The sequence below is a fragment of the Macrobrachium nipponense genome, chromosome 9 (genome assembly GCF_015104395.2).
Source record: "Macrobrachium nipponense isolate FS-2020 chromosome 9, ASM1510439v2, whole genome shotgun sequence".
Classification (NCBI taxonomy): Eukaryota; Metazoa; Arthropoda; class Malacostraca; order Decapoda; family Palaemonidae; genus Macrobrachium; species Macrobrachium nipponense.
In genome coordinates this window covers 54,323,524-54,346,847 of record NC_061110.1, presented here as the reverse complement: position 1 = coordinate 54,346,847, position 23,324 = coordinate 54,323,524, and the positions used below count along the sequence as shown (strand labels likewise).

The 23,324-nt window shown below is 37.1% G+C and overlaps 1 protein-coding gene across 1 annotated transcript in view; it reads right to left on the bottom strand.

Moving 5' to 3' along the window:
• Positions 1 to 23,324, bottom strand: part of LOC135218360 (condensin complex subunit 2-like) — a 230,946-nt gene that overhangs the window by 19,040 nt on the left and 188,582 nt on the right. The window contains exons 11-12 of the mRNA XM_064254600.1: positions 10,295 to 10,415; positions 9,808 to 9,960 (exon numbers count right to left, since the gene is read on the bottom strand). Of these exons, the coding sequence (XP_064110670.1) occupies positions 9,808 to 9,960; positions 10,295 to 10,415 (274 nt within the window). The remainder of the gene's footprint in view (positions 1 to 9,807; positions 9,961 to 10,294; positions 10,416 to 23,324) is intronic.

Sequence of the window (23,324 nt, the reverse complement as noted above, 5' to 3'; positions counted from 1 at the left end):
AGTGTCTGAACAAACCTATTTTTGGTAGTCGCTGTTGAGTCCTCAAGGATTACTCTTTCCATGGTCTATCCAAAGCTCCACGGTGACCAGACTAATGTCAAAGAATTCTCTCAACTGGTCTTGTGGCCAGGTATTGTGTTGTAATGATGAACACTATAACACGTGATAGTGTAAATGGACTCAGGATAAGAGGGCACTTTCTATTATCCTCAGTGAATGCTACACCCAGTTTACCTATGTGTACACACTGTCATTGTTTGCTTAAGACCAAATCCGACCAAGCCCCCACTCCTTTCTGTTGGTCAATGTAGGATGATCCCTTACCCAAATCCGATGTCTTTTCGTCAGGGAAGTGGGAAGATTTTGAGGACTCAACAGTGACTACCAACAATAGGTTTTTCCTATGTCAAAACCTGTCTTTTATAGCATAGTTGCTGTCTCATCATCAAGAAGCTTTACAAAGAAATTGACAGGTGACAAAATGCTCTTGAATTTTAATCCTGACAACCCAACCACATTTTTGGTCCAGGGTAAAGCCACTAGTTTCAAGGCCCTGCATTGAGGACATCTTTTATTCTGTTTTGAGTATGATGGGAGAGACAACGAGCCATGAAAAGTATCCCAACACAGTCCCAGCTACTGAAAGCGTCTACCAGGTGTGAGGTGGGATTTTGCCAGTTTATCAGAAAACCTTTGACTGTAGTCAGTTGACCACTACTCTCATGTTTTTCCAAGCACACTTCTTGTGGGCCCCAGATCGACCAGTCATCTAGGTGGGCTATTACTTGTATTTCTGATTTCTTGAAGAACTACCGTTACTAACTTTGTCAAATCTTAGGGCAATGTTTAGCCCACAGTGCATGACTTTGATCCTGTACATATCTTTTCCTATCCAGAGCCTTAGGAAGGGGCAGGAGGGAACAGCGAAAGGGACGTGCCAGTATACATCTTTCAGATCTGTAGTTGTCTTAGTCCATTTTAAATCAATTGAACACACTAGGGCAATGGTAGTTATTTGGAAAATTTGGCAAACACAGTGCTTGTTCAATGTTGATAGGTCTAGGACCACGCTTCCTTTGGAGGAATCCTTTTTGGGGACATTTATAGAGACGTAGTTGTAGCGAATATTTGCATATTTCTCTATGGCTCCCATCAACAGGGTCTTTCTGCACATAACATTCAAGAGGGGTCTGGTTTTTGGAAGAGAGGTGAGACTGTTTCCACCCCAGCCCAAATAAAAATTAATGGTCTTCAAACAGAAGACTTAAATTGCCTGTGGTGTCAATGAAGTCGACCCCCAACCTTACCATTCCTATTGATCCACCTCTTTCTCAGCCTCTGCCCTTGATAGTCATTCCATATGTTGCTTTTCTTTTTCCTATAAGAAGGTCTTTGGATGGTGTAAAAAGGATTTTCTTGATGTTGTTGTTGTCCTTTTGTGAGGCATCATCTCTTGAACACCTAAATGTTCTTTGGGAGAAAAACTTATGAGGTGACGAAGGCTTACCGTTTTGGGTTGGGTAAGGGGAAGTTTCTGGTTTTTGTTTCCTAAATTTCCTTTTACCAAAAGAGTACTCTTATACAATTCTGTTGGCGGGCTTGCTTGTTAAGTTTTTAACCCCAAGAGACTCCTTAGACAGGTCCTTACAGAAAGGATTATTATTATGTCATATGAAGAAACATTGGGAAGTGACTAGTTGGAGCCCTCTAATATTTCCATTCCCACTTTTATGCACCACTCTATAAAGTCATGGAATTTTGCCACAGGGTTCTCATAAGACTTGACCACAACAGCAACAATAATTGTTGTTCTGGAACAATTTGGAACCTCCTGATGGTAACTTCCAGCAAGGTGGTAGAGGTTATAATACTAGAGATGAATCCTAATACGAAATTCTGCTGAGGCTGTCGCCTCTGAGATTCTTCTCATGGTGGTCCTAAATTGTTATGTAGCTACAAATAAAGGAGACTTTTCCCCTTCAGAAGGTTTGTTTGTTTATTTGTATGGTGCTTTTACATTGCATGGAACCAGTGGTTATTCAGCAACGGGACCAACGGCTTTATGTGACTTCCGAACCACGTCGAGAGTGAACTTCTATCACCAGAAATTCACATCTCTCACTCCTCAATGGAATGGCCGAGAATCGAACCCACGACCACCGAGGTGGAACGTTAATACCATACCAACCACGCCGCTGAAGCGCTCCCTCCCTTCAGAAGGGAGCTGCAGCATTGCCCATTCCTCGGCGTTTTCCTAGACTGGGATGACTGAAGCAGATGGTTTTAATTTTGTCATTGTCTCTGGTCTTTTAATCATTACAAAATTCTTAAAACCTGTCTTTACAAGATTAATAATATTGAAAATGAATGGACAGAAGGCTGGGACTCCTTGGTGAGCAACTTTGGTCCTGATAAAGGGTGTCTTCTATAAGCTCTTAATGTTATAGACTGGTAAGAAGTTTCTGTTTGTGGTCTTTCAACATGTGCAGCTTCGATCATAGTTTTTCTCTCATTAATTACTAGATATTTACTATAGACAGAAAATGCACACCAATGTGCCTAACCAAGGATTATTAGTATCATCATGGACGAGTATTGGGGCACCTATCATGTTATGATTTGAAGTTTTGTAGTATTCAGAACTGCCCAATTCATGGTTTCCAGACGGAAATCCAACACTAGACCTTATTTGGGCAGCATTTACATCCCCTCTCACTTTTGGGTTGCAGAATGCAGTACTTTTACACATTGGAGTGTACTGGACTAACTAAGATTCCTTTTCAGAATCATGCATTACATCCCTCATACACTGCATGCTTCACGTCCCTCATACATTGCCGTTCTGTGGCAATGACATTTTCCAATGTTTATCATAATTTCCTTATGGAATTGATTAAATGCCACAAGCTGTGTATCCCCTTTTGGGAAGCCGATAGCTGCAAAGGGGGATAAAACTCCTTCTAAATGGTTTCACCCATGGCTACCTGAAATTTGTGTCACCGATCCATCTGGGTTTAGCAGGGTCATTTCAGTGGCAATGGCCTTTTATATTACATCTTCCTCTGCAGGGTTAACCTAGGAGTTAGTGGGTTATTGCCCAAATATAAAATACTTGGAAGGTACTGGGGACTCTTGTTACTGGGTTTTGACCCAAACAAATCTTGATCTGTAAAAAGGGGTCAAATATCTGCTGCCGGAGTTTTGGCGGAAAGATATAATTTCCTTTTTCCTTAGTCTTACTGAACTCTATGAATCACCAGGAGAGCTTAAAATGAGCAGTGGCATCCTTAAAACTTGCTGCCAGTAACATACTACAAGTTTGCTACATATCTGTTGACCAAGAAAATTTTCATTGTTTTTTTTTTCTAGACTATACCCATGGCATTGGTACAAAATGAACCGAGCAATTTGATATTTAAATTATATTAATAAGGAACACCTCTGCAGTTCCTCATACAGTTTCCATATTTGTAATAGATCCTATTAGAAATCTATGTTAACTTAAGCCCTTTGAGGTTTAAGTTAGTTTTGACAGCTGTATATGGCTGTATCAGTCCTTTTGCACTGGCTTTGTAAAATTTTAATTTGAGCTGTCGTACCATTTGGACTAATATCCAATTTACTAAATTGTTTGGTTAGCCCAAGCCACTGTTTTAAATGGCTTTAGGTTATTTAATTATGCCTAGGATACTGTTTATATCCAGCTCTAGGCTATTTGGGCTGAACTACCACTTAGTACAGCAACAATAGGATGTTTCCTAAATGGTTCTCTCTTAGCCTAGTACTATATAAAACAATAACTTTCTACTATGAAACTTACTGATGTGAAATTTTAAACGTTAGGCTATCTTTTAGGATAGGTCTTTGTCTAATCCTGATTAATCAATTTATTACCTTTAAAGATATGGGATTAACCAGGTGTAATTTCTAGCCATCAAGATAGGCTACCTCATAGTCCATTTGGTCTATGTACTGTTTTTGGTCTACTATATAAAACAGTAACTTACTAATGTGAAACTTTATAGTTAGGCTATCACCTAGTATAAGTTATTGTCTAATCAATCTAGATTTTTTAATTCAGTTTTAAGGTATGCACATGATAGTCTACAGTATTAAGACAATGCTTAAGTATACAGGCTATATAAAACGGTAATATGTTGGCAGACTTTTATATCATCCTAAGGTCTTTGGTGTAAACTTAGGCTACTGCTTAGGCCCCTAGCCTAAAAGGATATGTCCTTAAATCTTATCTTAATTCAGATTACTACCTAATCCAGGTTATTGCTGTTTATCCCTAAGGAGAAATAATCCTAGGTTATAAGCTACAGACAATATCTACTACAGTCTAGCTAATATATTTTCACTGAATCAATGTAGATTGTAGACTACTGCCTGGTAAACTATTGCTGACATCGTTATCTGGAAGGATAATCCATATATTAGTAATAATTGTGGAACATTTCTTTAGATGACACTTCTAAATAGAATGATAAATTCTTCAAAACAATTTTTGCTTCTACAAATAGCTAACAATCACAAAATGTAAGAAGCGCCAACTTTTACTGTCCAAAAAGCTGGTTTATGGCTTTTCACATACAATAAAATCATAGTTTCACAGTCTAAACTAAAACATTTTTAACCAGAACTTGAAATTATGCACTTAGCTTTCAACTTAGATGATTCCATGAACTTTGTTAATGAAATTAATAAGTGAAGAACAAAACTCTGTGAGCTAAATCGTTAGCAACGACGAGTACTGGTGAAAACGGTTTACAGCTTTTCAGGCACAATAAAATCTTTGTTCTACATTATAAACTAAATGATTTTTAACCAAGACTTAAAATTGTACACTTAGCTTTAATTAATGTTTCCATGAACCTCAGTAATGAAATTAATAAGCGAAAAAAATTTTCGGAGCTAGCCAAATGATTATACGGAAGAAGAGCTGAAATAAGCCAGTTCAGCTTTCCACACACAATGAATCATTGCTCCACTGTTCAAAATGGGACTTCTCCGAGCTCTGGTTTCTTGACCAACCAGAAAGGGAATGGCAGTTTGGTCAGATTTTGGCCTTTTGTAAACAATATAATGGTGTGTATGCACATAACCACTTCTTTTTCTTGTGGTTTTGACATAGGTAAACTGGGTATTAGCATCACTGAGGTTAATAGAAAGTGTCCTCTAATCCTGTTATAATGTTTATCATTACAACACAATACCTGGCCACAAGACCAGTCGAGAGAATTCTTTGACAGTAAGTCAGGTCACCATGGAGCTCTGGATAGACCATGGAAAGGGTAATCCTTGAGGATGAGACAGCAACTACACTATTAGAAAGCAGTCTAATTGTCTTTGTGGGATAATGGATATGTTCCTGTGATTTGCCATTCTTTGAAGGTTTGGTTCACAACCAATATCATTAAACTCTGATTTCATAATGATTTATACAAGTAAGTTATCCATTACTATATGGAGGAGCTTGGTTCCTCTGGATTAGAAAACAGCTGTATTAGGTCTTTATATTCTTCCTAATATGACAGCTGCCCTTTAACCAATGGGCCAGGATGTTACTGTGACAGTAAAGAAGCATATGAATGGAGGTTCCATGGGGGTTCAGTTTCTTGGCAGGGTGCTGATAAGCGAAAGCCACCATTAACCAAAACTCAGTGGTTTATGCCGTTTATGAAGCCAAGTTTCAGTTAATGGCGCCTGTTAGGTACTTTATGGCCCCATAACACTATTATCGACACCTTATTGTACCGATAACTGAAACTTGGCCTGTTATATGACGCCATAAATCACCGATTTTATGGCGCTAGACAAGCACCATAAAACCAGATCGTCATTAACAGAGTCCACCCATAACCGGGGACTACCTGTATTTCAAAACATGAAAGAGCTTGACTTGCATACTTGGGACACCGCACTGCCGATTTTCTGGAACTACAACTTCAGGTCAGCAATCTATAACTGGGCTCCAACTTGCAAAGATGTGCCTATTCTTACCTTGGAATAGAATTGGTGGAGATGGAACACAGAAGAGGAAGCTACTGTTCATTTTTCTATGGTCCGAGGTTGTAGACTTCCAACAATGGTTCTTGAAAGTCAGAGAAAAGTCTGGACTTTTTTTGTGAGTGGCTGGATGAAGATGGTAGTGATCCTTGGTATCATGCCATGTCAGACAAGGAGATTGATAATGATGGTGCCAGCACCCCGGAGGCTTATGATCACAATGACAACAACAACAAGAACAATGCCACTTCTGTCATGTACAATTTCAACAATCCCCAAGAAGCATTTAATGTCCTCACTGAATTTTCTGACTGCCTCAGTTATGAAAGAGAATGGTTGGATGATATCTTGGTCACATCCCTTTATATTGGCAGGACCAATATCGAGCTTCAACAGTGGATAACCTTCCATAAGATGATTTGTGTATTTCTTTAGGGCTAATCCCCCCCACACCCATGTCTACTGCCATCGGGTCATACAGTTGCCTCATTTTCTGTGTCAAAATTGCAGCCCAATACATCTACCATTATTGTTTCAATACCACACCCCTTGCCCAATGCCCAATTCTTGTTGTTGGAACTGGCTATCTTACTTAGGCTCAGGATAAGCCCAGGTGGCATAACTTCTTCATACAGGGTCGCTTACAGGCATTTAAAAGGCGAGATGCCTCTCCAGTGTCACTAACCCCATGGATGCTGCATTCACAGAAGTACACCAAGTGTCCATTATCATAAGAGTTGCAATTACTTTCCTAGGGTATTGTACTGAAAGACGTACGAAAGATAGAGATAAATGTTGAACAATACAATCTTTCAAGTTTGACCATCCTTGAATTAAATTAATGTTTACTATATGTATATGTTTTTCAGTAAGTATTCTAGGGTAAATTGTAATTAATTGAGACCATGCAACTGGGTAATTACATACCTATTGTATACAGTATTTTCTTGTACATGTGATTTGGCAGTCTGTTCATATTACTAATAATTCATAAGCTAGGATAACAAAACACATAGTGTGGTATTCTCTTATTAAATCAAAGGTGTTTCAAATATGAGTAAACTACTGTTTGATTTGTGCTGATTAGTTTTTTTTCTATAATATTGTGAACTATCCTGCATTAATGGCACCGGGCTAGTGGTTCATTACAGCCAATATGAATTAAAGTGTTTTGAAATGTAACATGCTCTACTAACCAATTCACAATAGCTAGTAGGTTAGTCGGCAACCATACTTGCTGGCTAGGATTTTACCTTTCACTCCCACACCCTAAAAACTACAGGTTTAGTTTTTTTTTAACTTACAGATTATTTGTAACATAAACAACTACCAAGTCACATTTCTGGACTCAAAAGTATAAAATGTACCATCCTTTTTCATACAATTAGTACAGTAATTTTTCTACATTACAAAAAATAAGTTACTTTATTTGTTACCTTGTCAAAAGGTAAAGTTTGACCATTCATAACTGATTAATCTAATATAACAAGGACAGGTACATATATGCATCCAGTCTTCAAGAAGCAGCAGTAAGTTTCAGGTGGATCACTTCAAAATCCTGTAAGGTGTCCTGTATTTAATATTCATTGTTTGGCAGATACAGCTCCTTGGCTGTCTTTTTAAATGAGTCCATGAAAATCCATTTATCTTAACTGGAATGGGAGTCTGTCTTTATATACAGGCCTGTACTGAGGGGGGGAGGGGGTCAAACAACCCCCCCCCTCTCTCTCTCTCTCTCTCTCTCTCTCTCTCTCTCTCTCTCTCTCTCTCTCTCTCAAAAAAAAAAAAAAAAAAAAATTAAAAATATCTGCAAGTCTATATTTTCTGTGACTAGCCTTTTCACTGAAGTGTACAGTAGACCTTGACTCACGAACGCATTGACCCACGTACAACTCGATCCCCGACCAAAATTATAGGTAAAATTTCACCCTTGACCTACGAACTAACTTTGAGATACGAACAAAAAAAAATGCGGAAAATAAAAATTCTGTTTGGGTCATGAACTAATTTTGAGACATGAACATTTGAAAAATGCTGGAAATTTCTGGAAAATAACAATTCACTTTGTTTCACAAACTAATTTTTAGACACAAACATTTGAAAAATGCGCGAAATCGCCCAGCACACGTGAGAGCGTTTGAGTTACCATGGGAACAGCCATCCTCCAGCCGCCCACGCACGGCGTCACCCACGCATCGCTCTTTGTCTCATCTCATTGTGTACAAGACGTTCGTCAATTCGCTTAGCATTTTTGCGCTAAAACTTGTGATTTTCTTCATAATGGGCCCTAAGAAAGTGAAGAGTGGTGGTGAAAGTAAGAAAGTGAAGAGTGATGGTGAGAAGAGGGTGCAGAGGAAGATAACCATTGAAATAAAGAAAGAAATTATAGAAAAGTTTGAACGTGGTGTTCGCGTGACCGATATCGCAAGTGAGTACAAGATGGCCAAGTCGACAATTTCGACAATTTTGAAAACAAGGATGCCATTAAAGCAGCAGGAGCAACTTGCTCGGGAGCAATCAACTGACGAAGAGGAGGCTGGGGAGGAAGTTACAGATGTCAGCAGTGATGTGATAAAAGCCGCATTGGAAAAGTGGAATGATGTCCAGTGCTTCCTTGAATTGTATCATCCGGACAAAATTGTTACGAACAGGATCGTGAATATGCTCAATGAAAATTTAATGAGCCATTTCAGAAAAGTTATGCAAGGAAGGAAAAGGCAACAGACATTGGATAAGTTTGTGATTAAACGTTCACCAAAAAAACCTAGAAGAGTTGAATCTCCGAACGAGATCTCCCCGACCTGGATGGGGGAGGGTCTCCTTCCGCACAATAACCTCCTCCCCACCCACCACCCTCCTCTTCTCTTGTCCGTCAAGCCAGAAGTCTCGCCAGTCATAGTAAGTGTTCACTTTACAAACGTTTTTATAGTGTTAGTTTACCATTTTATTATATTATTAGATATATTAAGGTTTTTTACACTGACTTTTACATTATCTGTGTAAAATAAGGCAAAATATACATAATATATATTGGTTTGTAGGGGTCGAGAACCAATTATTATTATTCCCATTAAACCTTATGGGGAAATTAGCTCCGAGTCACGAACAATTTGGAACACGACCAAGGTCTAGGAACGGATTGTGTTCGTGAGTCAAGGGTCCTACTGTACTTACAAAGTAATAAATGACAATCTTTTGTTAAATTTTCAGCTAGTAATTTTTTTTTAAATTTTGTTATTAAACATTAACATCATTCTTTATAGTAGGAAATACGTACAAGAGTGATAATATAACTAAAATAACATTTTCAAGTATTTCATATTGTATACATCTATATATGCAATCACATTTATAGAAAAAAAGGACCAGTTTTGGGAAAAAAGACCCCCACATAAAAAAAAAAAAATCTGATATAGCCAATTCTGTGGGCTGTATTTTTGCAACAGTCAATTGTAAGAGATATCAGCAATTTTTTTTTATTGCCGGACTGTGTCCTCATATGTACCTTCAAAGAAGTATCACTTATTCTTGCCTATATGAGACAGTAGATTAAACCTCTCCATTTTAGGCCACGCATACTTGAAAAGTTCAATATGTGCAAAACTAAACCCAAATCAACTTGATGTTGAGCCTAATCTTCAAAATCCTCTAATGAACAGTACAAAATACTAATGAATATTTATAAGAAAGCTCAAAGAAGCTGAGCTGGATAACACTTTCATACTGGATTTATGTTAAATGAATAGTAACTGTTATATCACTATATAGCATTGAAAATTTTTTAAACTTTCTTACCTTATTTGGTGCTGCAACTAAATTGTCAAACAAATTTCCAGTACACTTGTCATTTTCAGCAGACAATGCTGGAGCATTAAGTACAGTTTGGCTAAATATTTCTGTCATGTCATAACCCACAGTTTGGTCACCATAATTACTAGCAGCATCATCCTGTTAATAAATTGCAATATTAAAAATTATTACTAGTGCCAAGGGTAAAAAATAAGTATCTGAAACATATTCACATTTGCACCAGCTACACGATTCAGAAAGGACAAAAGGCAATTGACATTTATGGTAAATGACATTGTTAAAAAGTACATACATAATCAAGTTTTCTTATGGGAAAATATTTCAAGTCAGCACTATCTAAAAAAATACATACTGAATCTTTCAAACTAATAACTCATGGTTGTTAATCATAGATGTTTTAAATCATTGTAGAAATGGGCATATGTATGAAAAATATTAGTAAAGAGTCACCTCTACAAAGCATTTCTCTTACCATATCAGCACAGTAATTGTCCCTATCATTTGGATTATCATAATTATAATCTGTTACGCTATCGTCCACTGCTGCAGCTTTGCTCTGTCTTCTTACAACAATTGCAGGGCGACCATGTAATCTGAAAGAGTAGTTCAGTTACTAAATATGAACAATTTTAAATGAAATGTAAGATTATATCCTTACTGATATAGGGGGAAATAGGTTTCTTTTGCTATTGATATTTAAATTTTTTTTTAACTTATCTGAACCCTTTCAGTATCCAAAAATGTCAATGACAGGATGAAAAAATTTTATTTCTTGAGTCTGATGACATCAAATATATGTAGAAATTACAACAAGTTGACAGTACATATTCTGACATCAGGTAGCAAAAGGGATGATGTCTGGATTAGTTGGAGGTTGGTTTAATCTATCTCCTATGAAAACAGGGCTGTTCAAAGTGATCAAGAAACCAGCCCAAAATAGCAAATTTTAAAAGTAATTTGTATTTTTCCTAATACAGGATACAAATCTACCCTAACATTCTCTACATTAGAATAAGCTTATGAATGCGAGCTTGATTGGCCATTTAAAACTTTACCGACAGCCAGGGGGATGTCCTTACCCATCAGACAGTCTGAACTCCACTTTGCCTTACGGCCCATGTGACAGGTTAGAGAGGTGTGGCTAAGGTGGGCCATTCCTCTAAAAAAAACTTCAAGTTTTGTGTGTTAGGGAAAATATAAATTACTTTCAAAACCTACTATTCATTCCTACACCAATACACACCTTTGGTCTTTTCATTGGGAAACTTACGGAACATTGCCCCTTGGCAAGGTTGATAGGAGGATAGACGATATATCAGGTCATCATTGACTTAGGTCTGCCTTATTGTCCCAAGGTTCTTGCGGCCCAACTTGGGAATGTAATCTTTCTGGTCCATTCAGGTGCAAACGTAGGATAACCTCTAACTTGCTGCCTATGGGATGCTGCAGCTACTAGACTTTTGGACCATCAAGTAATGGATTGTAATGCCATTAGTTAATCAAGCCGCAAGAACCTTGAGACAATAAGGCAGACCTAAGTCAATGAGGACCTGATATATCGTCTATCCTCCTATCAACCTTGCCAAGGGGCAATGTTCTGCAGGTAAAACAAGCGTGCAGGTGATAAAGAATTATCACCTCTTCACATGAAATACCTGATGATCTGACAGTTTTCTACTGAGTGAGAATCATGGGGAGATGTCCCTACCATCGTAAACTCACCCTTCACACTGGATGTGTTGTCTGCAGATCGACTCACAGACCTAAAGAGACCTAGAGTTTTTGAACATCAGCTCCTCGATATGTTAGAACTAACTGAAGAAACATCAACACTCAAGACCAAGATGTCATGATCTCATCAATAATCATGTAATACCCAAAACAGACAGTAGTATGCCACACATCACTACTGAAAGTCCTGAAGGCAGGCAGCTGAAAAGGTCTTGAACCTGCATGACCCACAATTCAGAGGTCCAATGAAATCTGGGTCAACCTAGACAGAACTCCAACCTCATGACTGAGTCCCACATATGCCAGAGCCCAGATGACTCGCCTGCACCTACAATGATGTCATTGCTAAGGAAAAAGTTTTTGAGTTCAGATCTATGCCAGATGACACTCGTAAAAATTCGTACAGGCTCTAAGTCAAAACTTGTAAGGACGACAGTACCACCTCTAGGGGTCTGAATCCCTGAGACAGACTGCTTAGAGCTACTACTGAGAATTAAGGTTCCACTGAAAAGGTGAGATCCATTTCTGGAATCTAACCTTGGCCTAAGGCTGATCCAAGCCTTCAAATACCATGAGCAAGAAAACACCACTACCTACTAATGAGTAGCTCTGACCAGAAAGATACCTTGTCTCCAACATCACAACTGGAGACGAACCTTCTTTGGTAGACAGCTCCTTCTCGATGGAGGAGACAGTTAGCCTCCAAGTGTGAAGTCCCAGAACTCTCACACAAGGAGATACACAACTATGAGCAGTTGATTCAGATAGTGGACCAAAGAGGAAAACCCTCGGAACCCTGGATAACATAGCTAACAGATCTGGATATTACTTGGCAAGGGCACATAGGAATCACCAAAATCCTCCTGAGACGTGAAGAATCAGCCTGCCATTGATTACCTACTAAAAAGGAAGAATGGCAAGAAAAGCAATTTGAGATTGCCCTCCAGGAAAGAAAGCCTTCCTCGGCTGCATTTATTTCTGCAGTTATTTGATATTAGTTTGTTTTTAGGCCTTATATTTCATAAATCACACCAGATCAGATGAATAAGCATATAATACAGAAAAGGCTTAGCCTATGCTAGAAAGTGACACGAAATAGGCCTAGTTTATTCAAAATTTGTGATCGAGATGTAGCATCCAGTTCTCGTTATTTAAGAAGTTTGTGGTTGTCAGTAATTCATTGACATTGATGTATAAAAAGTAACACACACACACACACACACACACACACACACACACACACACACACACACACACACACACACATATATATATATATATATATGTATATGTATGTATGTATGGATGTGTGTATATTATATATATATATATATATATATATATATATATATACAGGCGGTCCCCGGGTTACGACGGGGGTTCCGTTCTTAAGACGTGTTGTAACCCGAAAATGTTGTAAGCCGGAACGAAGTTCTTGAAAACATGTCCACAGGGAAAATTTCACTACTAATTTGCAATTTTTCTTAGGGCCGTATCTCTAAAATTATCACTAATTTACTTTGTTTTTTCATGTGGCAACACTGTGTATTCACAAATTACTGTATATTTTCATTAAAATACAAGAGAGAGAGGAAGAGAGAGAGAGAGAGAGAGAGAAATAACTCCTTAGGTTTCAATAGATTGAAATGAACGTCTATAGGCAGCTTTTTCCCCCTCCCATAAATACATATATTTCTCCAGAGAAGAGAAAGAGAGGACTGTGCAATTATGTTTGTCGTCTATCAATTCTTTTGCTGAGAGCAGAGAGATAAAAGGAAGAAATAGAAACACCAAATGTATGACAAGTATCTTGTGGGAGAGAGGAGAGAGAGAGGAGAGGAGAGAAGAGAGGTGGAGAGAGAGAGATAGAGAGAGAGAGAGAGAGAGAGAGAGAAGAGAGAGAGAGAGAGAGAGAGAGAGAGTTGTTTAAAAGAGAGAAATGGAATGATTATTGTATTTAAAATACTCAGATATGAATTTTGTACTTATAGTATTATTATTGGAAAAATATAATGATAAACTTTATTACATACACGTCCATGAAAATGATCTCATCTCAGTAAGAGAGAGAGAGAGAGAGAGAGAGATTACATAAAACCATTAAAATTCGTTGACCATTGTATGACATTGTTAAGCTTGAGTGTCACTCGAGTTGAGGTGGGGAAATTGATACAGAAAAAGACAAAGGGAAGAATTTTCTTTTGAAATTATTTATCGTATTATTACTACTTCTATTATTATTATTATTATTATTATTATTATTATTATTTGAAAATATAATAAACACGTGCATCTACCATAAAATTTCTCTCATCTCAGTAAGAAAGAGGAATTATCCTTACAAGTGAAATGGAAAGGTCATTTTCATCTCTTTAAAATACAACCATTATGAATTTTGTAATTAAAGTTTTATTATTATTATTATTATTATTATTGAATACTGAAATTTTCAATAAACATTTTACATACTAGTACCATAAAAAATTCTTTCATCTCGGTAGAGAGAGAGAGAGAGAGAGAGAGAGAGAGAGAGAGAGAGAGTGTGTGTTTATCTCTCTTTGTTTATACGCTTCCAGCGAAAGAAAGAGAGGGGGGCATTACCACTATGACTCATTATTATCTTGTGTGGCGAGAGAGAGAGAGAAAGAGAGAGTTAACCTTAATTAAAAGTGACATGGATAGATTAGTACGTATTGTATTTCTTTAAAATACTATCACATATGAATTTTGTAATTACAGTTATTATTATTATTATTATTTGAAAGTATTAAAAACAAATAGTACAAGTACATAAAAAATCTCGAGTCTCAGTAAATGAGAGAGAGAGAGAGAGAGAGAGAGAGAGAGAGAGAGAGAGAGACCTTACCTTACCTTACAGACCTTAATCTTGTTCGGGTTGCCCCAGGTCCCTCAGTGTGAGGCACCTCTAATGTCTACCAGAGAGTTGCTAGTACATCTTCCGGTATATTTTGCATCTTCCAATCTTGGATGGTCTGGGATGCAGTTTAGATATTTGTCGAGCTTATTTTTAAACACATCTACACTCACTCCTGATATATTCCTCAGATGAGCTGGCAACGCATTGAATAGACGCTGCATTATCGATGCTGGTGCGTAGTGGATTAATGTCCTGTGTGCTTTCCTTATTTTCCCTGGTATAGTTTTGGGCACTATTAATCTACCTCTGCTTGCTCTTTCTGATATTTTTAGTTCCATGATATTTTCTGCTATTCCTTCTATCTGTTTCCATGCTTGAATTATCATGTAGCGTTCTCTTCTCCTTTCTAGACTATATAATTTTAAGAATTGTAGTCTTTCCCAGTAGTCAAGGTCTTTAACTTCTTCTATTCTAGCTGTAAAGGACCTTTGTACACTCTCTATTTGTGCAATATCCTTTTGATAGTGTGGGTACCATATCATATTGCAATATTCAAGTGGACTACGAACATATGTTTTATAAAGCATAATCATGTGTTCAGCTTTTCTTGTTTTGAAGTGCCGTAACAACATTCCCATTTTTGCTTTACATTTTGCCAACAGAGTTGCTATTTGATCATTGCATAACATGTTCCTATTCATCATCACACCAAGGTCTTTAACTGCTTCCTTATTTGTGATTGTCTCATTATTAGGTCCCTTATATGCATATAGCTTTCTTTCTCTGTCTCCATAATTTATTGATTCAAATTTATCAGAGTTAAATACCATCCTATTTACCTCTGCCCAATCATATACTTTGTTAAGGTCTCTTTGTAGAGCGTTCCTATCTTCATCACAAGTAATTTCTCTACTTATTCTTGTGTCATCTGCGAAACTACTCACTACCGAATCCTTAACATTATTGTCTATGTCTTCAATCATAATAACAAACAGTATTGCAGCTAACACCGTACCTTGCGGCACACACATATTACCTTGGCTTCATCCGATTTCTCGTCGTTTGCAATAACTATCTGTTTTCTGTTGTGTAAAAATTCTTTTAACCATCTTCCTACTTTATCCACGATATGTGTTTTCTAATTTTCTTCGCTAATATTATGGTCTACTTTATCAAAAGCTTTTGCAAAGTCTAAATAAACCACATGTGTTTCATTTCCGCTTTTCATATTTTTGAATATGTTCTCACGGTGGACTAACAGTTGGGTTTGTGTACTTTTTCCGGGTACGAAACCATGTTGTCCTTTATTAAACAAATTATTTTTTATTAAATGTTCATAATATTTTTCTTCATTACCCTTTCATACACTTTCATAATATGTGATGTTAGACTCACAGGCCTATAATTACTTGCCTCTAGTCTTGATCCACTTTTGAAAGTAGGGGTAATATATGCTAATTTGTGCTCATCATAAATCTTGCCTGTATCTACACTTTGTCTTAATAATATTGCAAGTGGCTTTGCGATAGAATGAACTACTTTCTTTAACAAAATAGCAGGAATTCCATCAGGCCCTGCAGCAGCTCCATTTTTAATTTCATTAATAGCCTGCACAATATCAGCTTCATTAATATCTATGTCAGCTAAATATTCACTATTTTCATCCCTTACTTCTATATCATTATCTTCATTATCTATTCTAGGGGTGAATTCTCTCTTATATCGTTCTGCCAGTATGTTGCAAATTTCCTTTTTTTCATTCGTTAATCTCCCTTCAATTCTTAGAGGGCCTATTTCTATTCTTCTTTTATTCATCTTCTTCGCATATGAGTATAATAGTTTGGGATTTTGCTTAGATATTTAATAGGGTTTTTTTCTTCCAAGTCCCGTTTTTCATTTTCTTTTGATTGTATAATCTTTTGTTCTGCAATTTTCTATCTTACTTTTTAGTTCTATAACTTTCCATGCATTTTTTTTTTTTTGCTAGACCTTTTTTCCACTTTCTGATTTTCTGGAACAAGATCCTTCTGTCTCTTGGTATGCATGACTGATTTTTACTTTTCTTCTTCGGTATATATTTATCCACTATTTTCTCTAATATTTTATATAATATCTCCGTATTTACCTTTATGTCATCACTTACGAAAATATTATCCCAATCTTTGTTTAATTCTTCATTTATTTCTGACTATTTTATATTTTTACTGTAGAAGTTGTATTTTCCATATCCTTCCCACTTTTTCATTTCTTGCTTATCTCTGTTTTCACTTGCTTTGGAATGGACTGTTAATTCTATGACATTATGGTCTGAATACTCGCATTATAAACTATTATTTCTTTAACATAATTCATCTCGTTCACAAATACTAGGTCTAAGTATTTTCCTTTCTTGTTGGCAGGTGATTTATTTGTTGAATGTTGTATTCTAGTAGCATATCTAATAGCTTTTCGAATTGCCTCTTATCTTCTGCACTACTATTACTCTCTTTTTTATATGTATAAGTACATTCACAATCTCCTATTCGTTCTTTCCAGTCTACGAAAGGAAAGTTGATGTCTCCAGATAGGAGAATAGTCCAGTCCTTGTGATTTCTACATATATCATCCAATTTTTCTATTATTAAGTCAAACTCTTTAGTATTAGGAGGTCTATATATTACTATGTTCATTAATTTTTCAGATTCAAATTCTTACCGCTATTAGTTCACATTCTGAGTTACTATATTTCTCATATATTTTTCCTTGTTTTTTGTCTTTCCCATATATTGTGGTTCCCCCTTGATTCCTATTTTTTCTATCTGATCTATAAGTTTGAAACCCTTTTATTTGATCATCATTCCCAGTCTCTTGGGAATACCAGGTTTCACTTATATTCATTATATCTATTTTCTTTTCAATTTGGGTTAGTTCTTCTAAGTACTCTATTTTTCTTTTTGAGTTACTCGTAACTAAACCCTGCGCATTCATCACTATGATGGTTTGCGTGTTTTCTCCTTCATTTAATATTGGTAATAATAAGGATTTTCCCATGTCTCTTTCCTGTTCTGGTGTATGTTGTTCTTTTTTTCATTTCCAGAAATTCTGACATTAAAAAATCCAACTTTTCCATAATATTTGTTCTTCCTTCATCATAATTATTCATTTTGTGTCTGAATCTGCAATTGTCTCCATATCTGCAATATCCCTTGCATAATAAAAACAGTTATTATCTCTTGAGTAGAATCTTGGAGCTGATGCATTGAAATTTTTTGCTGGCACCTCTGCATATCTCGTTGATGGCTTGCTTTTTTCTTTTACCTGATATTCTTCATTCCTCTCTTTATTTGTTTCTTTCTTATTTTGGATTTTATTGCTTGATTGGTTATTTATTTGATTATTTTTCATGGCTACAGGGTGCATATATTTACATTTTTTGTCGAACTTACATCCTTTTCCTTCTTTTAGGTTTTTGCATATTTTTGGATGTAGATCTCTGCAATCATCCTCATATCCATCTAAGTATGCACATTTACCATATATTTCATAGTTGTGACATACCTTAGGATGTTTGTAGTAACATTTTTCTCCATATCTGCAATTCCCTCTTTTCAAAAGGTTGCAGACTTTGTCTTTTTTGTATATTTTTTCCTCTTTCCCGTCATTGTGTAGATCTGGGTAGAGCCTCTTCGGCATTTTCTTTTGTGCTGTCATATCGTAATTTATTTCTTCGTAGGTATGCTGCTTTATAGCCTCATATGTAGTATCAATGAGTATCTCTGCATCCATACTTTTATCTTGTTTTCTTTGGTTTTTCTTATCTTTTTTCTGTCATTCTTCAGTTTTGTTTGACTTCTCTTACGTTTTTCCTCTTCTTCTTCTTCTTGCCTCTTCGTTCTATTCTTCGTTCATCCTCAACTATTTGTACATTCAATCTTGATTTAATAACATTGTCTATCCATGTTAGACATGTTGAGCAAAAAATTCTTGTGTCTTTTCTCATATCTTGCATTACCTCAGCACACTGTGGATGGGTCGGAATGTTGCATGCAGCACATTTTCTGATTAGGTTTTGTGGATTAACTATGCTATACCACACCTTACACAGTTTACATGCTTTTGGCATTCTTTTTCCTAATGCATCAATTAGGATATTCACAAGGTTCACTTTATTCATTTTCTTTGTCGGAATATGTTGGTTTATGTATATTTTCTTTATGAGTCTCTTGACCACTTGGATTTTATTTGGAGAGAAGAGGAGAGAGAGAGAAGAGCGAGAGAGAGAGAGGGGGGGGGGAATGTCATGACCACTGGATTGCAACACTGCAGCTCTCCCCCAGCTCTTCCCCCTTTTGGCTGTCACAGAACATGATATATATCTGACAGTTTTAGTACCTGGAAAGGTTACAGAGAAGACTGGGATTCCTTCATTCTTCAATAATTTTTTAAATATAAGCTAAAATCTTACTAATTGCCACTATGGTATTTTTTTTTAATGAATCGATATTATTGCTGTATAAATTAAATATTAATATTTGAAAATAGTAAATCATTTATTTATCATACTAAAAAACATACATCTTTGTAGTAGAGAGAGAGAGAGAGAGAAGAGAGAGAGAGAGATAAAGAAGATCAAGGGCAGGAACACGAAGAGATTCACATTATCCTTTAATCCTACGTTTTGTGACAAACATCACCACATCTTCAGGGATTTTTCTACAAAATAAAGTATAAAATGTTAAAATAAAATAAGAGCTCATCACAAGATCCAATAGTTGAAAAGTAAAAATAGTTTAATGGTAAAATTACATTTTACCAACTATAATACTTGAATTACATGCACACTTGATTAAAACAGACCAGAAGTACCAAACAACTTACAAATGACGAGAAGAACATTTAAAAATTTCAGCTAAATTACACAAACATAAAAGTAATAACAAATATCATAAAAAGTAAAAGTCATATATTCACAAAACCACAGCCTGTGGTTTTGTGAATATATGACTTTTACTTTTTATGATATTTGTTATTAATTTTATGTTTGTGTAATTTAGCTGAAATTTTTAAATGTTCTTCTCGTCATTTGTAAGTTGTTTGGTACTTCTGGTCTGTTTTAATCAAGTGTGCCTGTAATTTAAGTATGAGAGTTGTAATTTTACCATTAAACTATTTTTACTTTTCAACTATTGGATCTTGTGATCAGCTCTTATTTTATGTTAACATTTTATACTTTATTTTGTAGAAAAATCCCTGAAGATGTGGCAATGTTGTCACGAAACGTAGGATTAGAGGATAATGTGAATCTCTTCGTGTTCCTGCCCTTGATCTTCTTTATCATATATATATATATATATATATATATATATATATATATATATATATATATATATATATATATATATATATATTAATTATATATATATACCGTGGACCCCCCCCGTATTCGCGGATTTTTCTTTGGAACCTATCTAGAAATTATTCGCGGAAGGACTCGCCCATTCGCGGGTTTCTCTGTGGAACATATACATAATTATTCGCGGTCATCCCCGGCTATTCGCGGATGCGAATTTTTATGTGTTTACTATTCGTACAAGGACATTTCATAATGATATGGTTATTCTGTTTATTAGACATTCCTTATAAATCTTGATGTAATGAATTGAATAAAAATATCGTAGGTATAAATTGGTGAGTAAGATAATATGAAATAAAGCATAACAGAGTGAGTTTGGCAACTGAGAAAATAAACAATCGTATACGTACAGCCATCTCTCTCTCTCTCTCTCTCACACACACACACAAAATGATAGATAGGAAACAATAACAGAATATGTATTGCTTGAATACAATATGGCAACAAAGTTTTGGTCTGACTGAAGTGTAGTTACTTTGACACTGACTTACATGTCATTCCTGGTCATCTCACAGCCACGGATAGACATCAACTTCACAGCCGAGAAAGGCAATTGTATACAAAATAAATATTTTCCAGATGAAAAAGCAATTGGAGGGCCTATGTTATCCCATAAAAAAAAAAACTCTCGCTTGGATAACTGTAAGATGTAGAAAAGAGAGAGAGATCAAGGGCAGGGCGGATGTAGGAAGGAGATTTAAGCAGTACCTGGAAATGAAAAACAACCCCTATACTAATCTTATAATTATAGCCTTAGGGTTTGTCTCAAAGACATTCAAAGGTGTGTCACACACGTGAGAGTTGTTGTTTTTGTAAAATTGGCGTCAGGGCAGATTTTTAAGCACCACTGTGTTAATATATTATTAATAATTTGTTCATTACCTTCGATAACATGCCAAATTTCACGTTAGATAATCATAAAAATCTCTAGGATTGCGCGACCGCACAAAATTGGAAAACAATGGCTGCTAGATTAAATCTGAAAACTCCAGATCTAGCATGAAATGCTTTAGTTTAGCAACACTGCCATTGAACTTACATAAATACGTATTGGGTCAATTGGGTACGTATTGTGCAGGCTGTACATTTTATGAAATTTTTTAAGATGATTTCTAATTATATGTATGTACGTACGTACATAAATTGTTTTAGGATGATAATAAAAGTATGCAGACCATATCTACAGTACGTAAGACAATGATTATATACATGTTTGTAGCAGGGTACGTATGTTTCTGTCTGCGGCACGCACGTACATGTACATGTATTTTTCATACGTACATAATGAGTATATTTTCGTGACAAAATAAATTATGATGAAAAAAGCTTTATTAATTTTCAAATATTACAGTTCTGTAATACTTTCATGTAAACACAGCAAAATGTCGGTAACCAAGTCGGGTTTTCCTTAAAAGATGCTCTACCCAAGCCAACTTTCCGCAGATAAACAAATCTTATGATGCAGTACGCCTTCTTAGAGCAGTACCCAAACGAAATGATATTTAAAACGCTATTGGCTGTTGTCTGCACAGCAGCCAATCCAGGAGCAGCATTCATTTTCCTTGTCGCTCATTGGTTGTACACTTGGTTGTTGCTTGTGTTGAACCCTTGGCCCATTTTGCGGAGATGGAATTGTGGGTATCACGCATCTAGTATCCAGCAGCCTCACTGCGCAGAAACTTACGGGTATACGCGAACGTTTAAAGCTAAACTCTTGTGCGTATCAGCAAATATCTGTGGGGTGGCATCGTACCGAAAATGGACCCCTAACAAAAAGCGACTGATGCTCCTTCTAAGGCTTCTGGCCAAGAAGCTAAAAGAAAATGAAGACCGTAATGAAGCTTGACGAGAAGGTGAAACTTCTTGATATGTTTGAAGGAGGGAAAAAGTTACGCTGCAGTCGGCCGCCATTTCAAAGTGAATGAGAGCACAGTTAGATATATAAAGAAAAAAGAAAATGAAATAAGAAAAAGTGTTAGTATGACATTCTATGGCATCGCAAAGGCTGTGTCCACAGTGAGAGACAAAAAAAGAAAACCCATTGTGAAAATGGAATCTGCACTCGCGTTCTGGATAAAGGACTGCAGGAAGAAGAACGTGCCCCTTGACTCCAACATCATACGCCAAAAAGCACGACAGATCTACCAGCAGCTATCAACTCCTACTGCTTCACAAGGTGGTGAGGAAGAGGAAGCTGAAGCCGAAGATGTGGAGGCACTGGAAGGCGATGAAGAAGGGACGTAGGAATTCTTGGGCTTTGGAGGGAACCAGCTCCTGAAGAGGAAGACGAAGAAGAAGAACCCACAACTGGGACCGTCCTCAGCTCCCAAGGATTTCAGGCTAGCAAAGGATGGTTCCACGGTTCCAGAAAAGGTTCCATCTAAAGTCTGTTTCCCTACATGGGGAAGCTGCATCTGCAGACAAAGAGGCAGCCGCAAAATATCCGCAGGCCTTCATGAAAATAATCCAGGAGAAAGGATATTGCCCAGAACAGGCGGTGTCAATATGGACGAAACTGCCTGTTCTGGAAGAAAATGCCGTCCCGGACGTACCTTATGAAGGATGAAGCTAAAGCCCCGGGGATCCGGGGAAGTTTTTCCCCCAAAGGTATTACCCCTACCCCAAAAAGGACAGGGTGACCCTCCTTGATGTTTGCTGGGAATGCGGCTGGTTCATGCTGAAACCAGGCCTCATTTACAAGGCTGCAAATCCCAGGGCACTCAAGAACAAGAACAAGGCGTTACTGCCCGTCTTATGGATGCATAATCCCAAGGCCTGGATCACCAAAGTCCTGATGGAGTACTGGTTTCACCAGAGTTTCATTCCTCAAGTTAGGCAATACCTGGCCGATTTGGACATCAACTTCAAGGTCTTGCTGATAATGGACAACGCTGGTGGCCACCCTCTCGATCTTTATTCCAAAGGAGTCCAGCTTGAGTTCCTTCCTCCCAACACCACCTCTCTCCTCCAGCCTATGGATCAGGGCGTCATCCGTGCCTTCAAGGCACTCTACACCGGGAACTCCTCCAGCACCTTGTTGATGCAATGGACCGTGACAGTGAATTTTACGCTGAAAGATTATTGGCGTAAATTCACGATTGCCACGTGTCTGTGTCATTGACCGGTCGTTGAAGGACATAAAGAAGGAGAAACTGAATGCCTGCTGGAGTAAATTGTGGCCAGACTGTGTCCATAATTATACAGGCTTTTCTCCCAGGAAATCCAGCATTCAGCCATTAATAAGGCAGTCCAGTTGGCAAAAATTCTTGGTTGGTGAGGGCTTTGACGATATCACCGAGGAAGAAGTCGGCACCCTCATTGATGCCCACTCTGACCCCCTTACTGACCAGGACTTGGAAGAGCTGACGAGTCCGCCAGCGAGGAGAAGACACTCCAGGTTCAGGAGAGGATCAGGAGGAGGAGGGCCTGACTTTGGAACGCCTGTTCCAAGTTACAAAAATGGTAAACGACCTCCAGGAGTTTGTCGCAACATGGGATCCT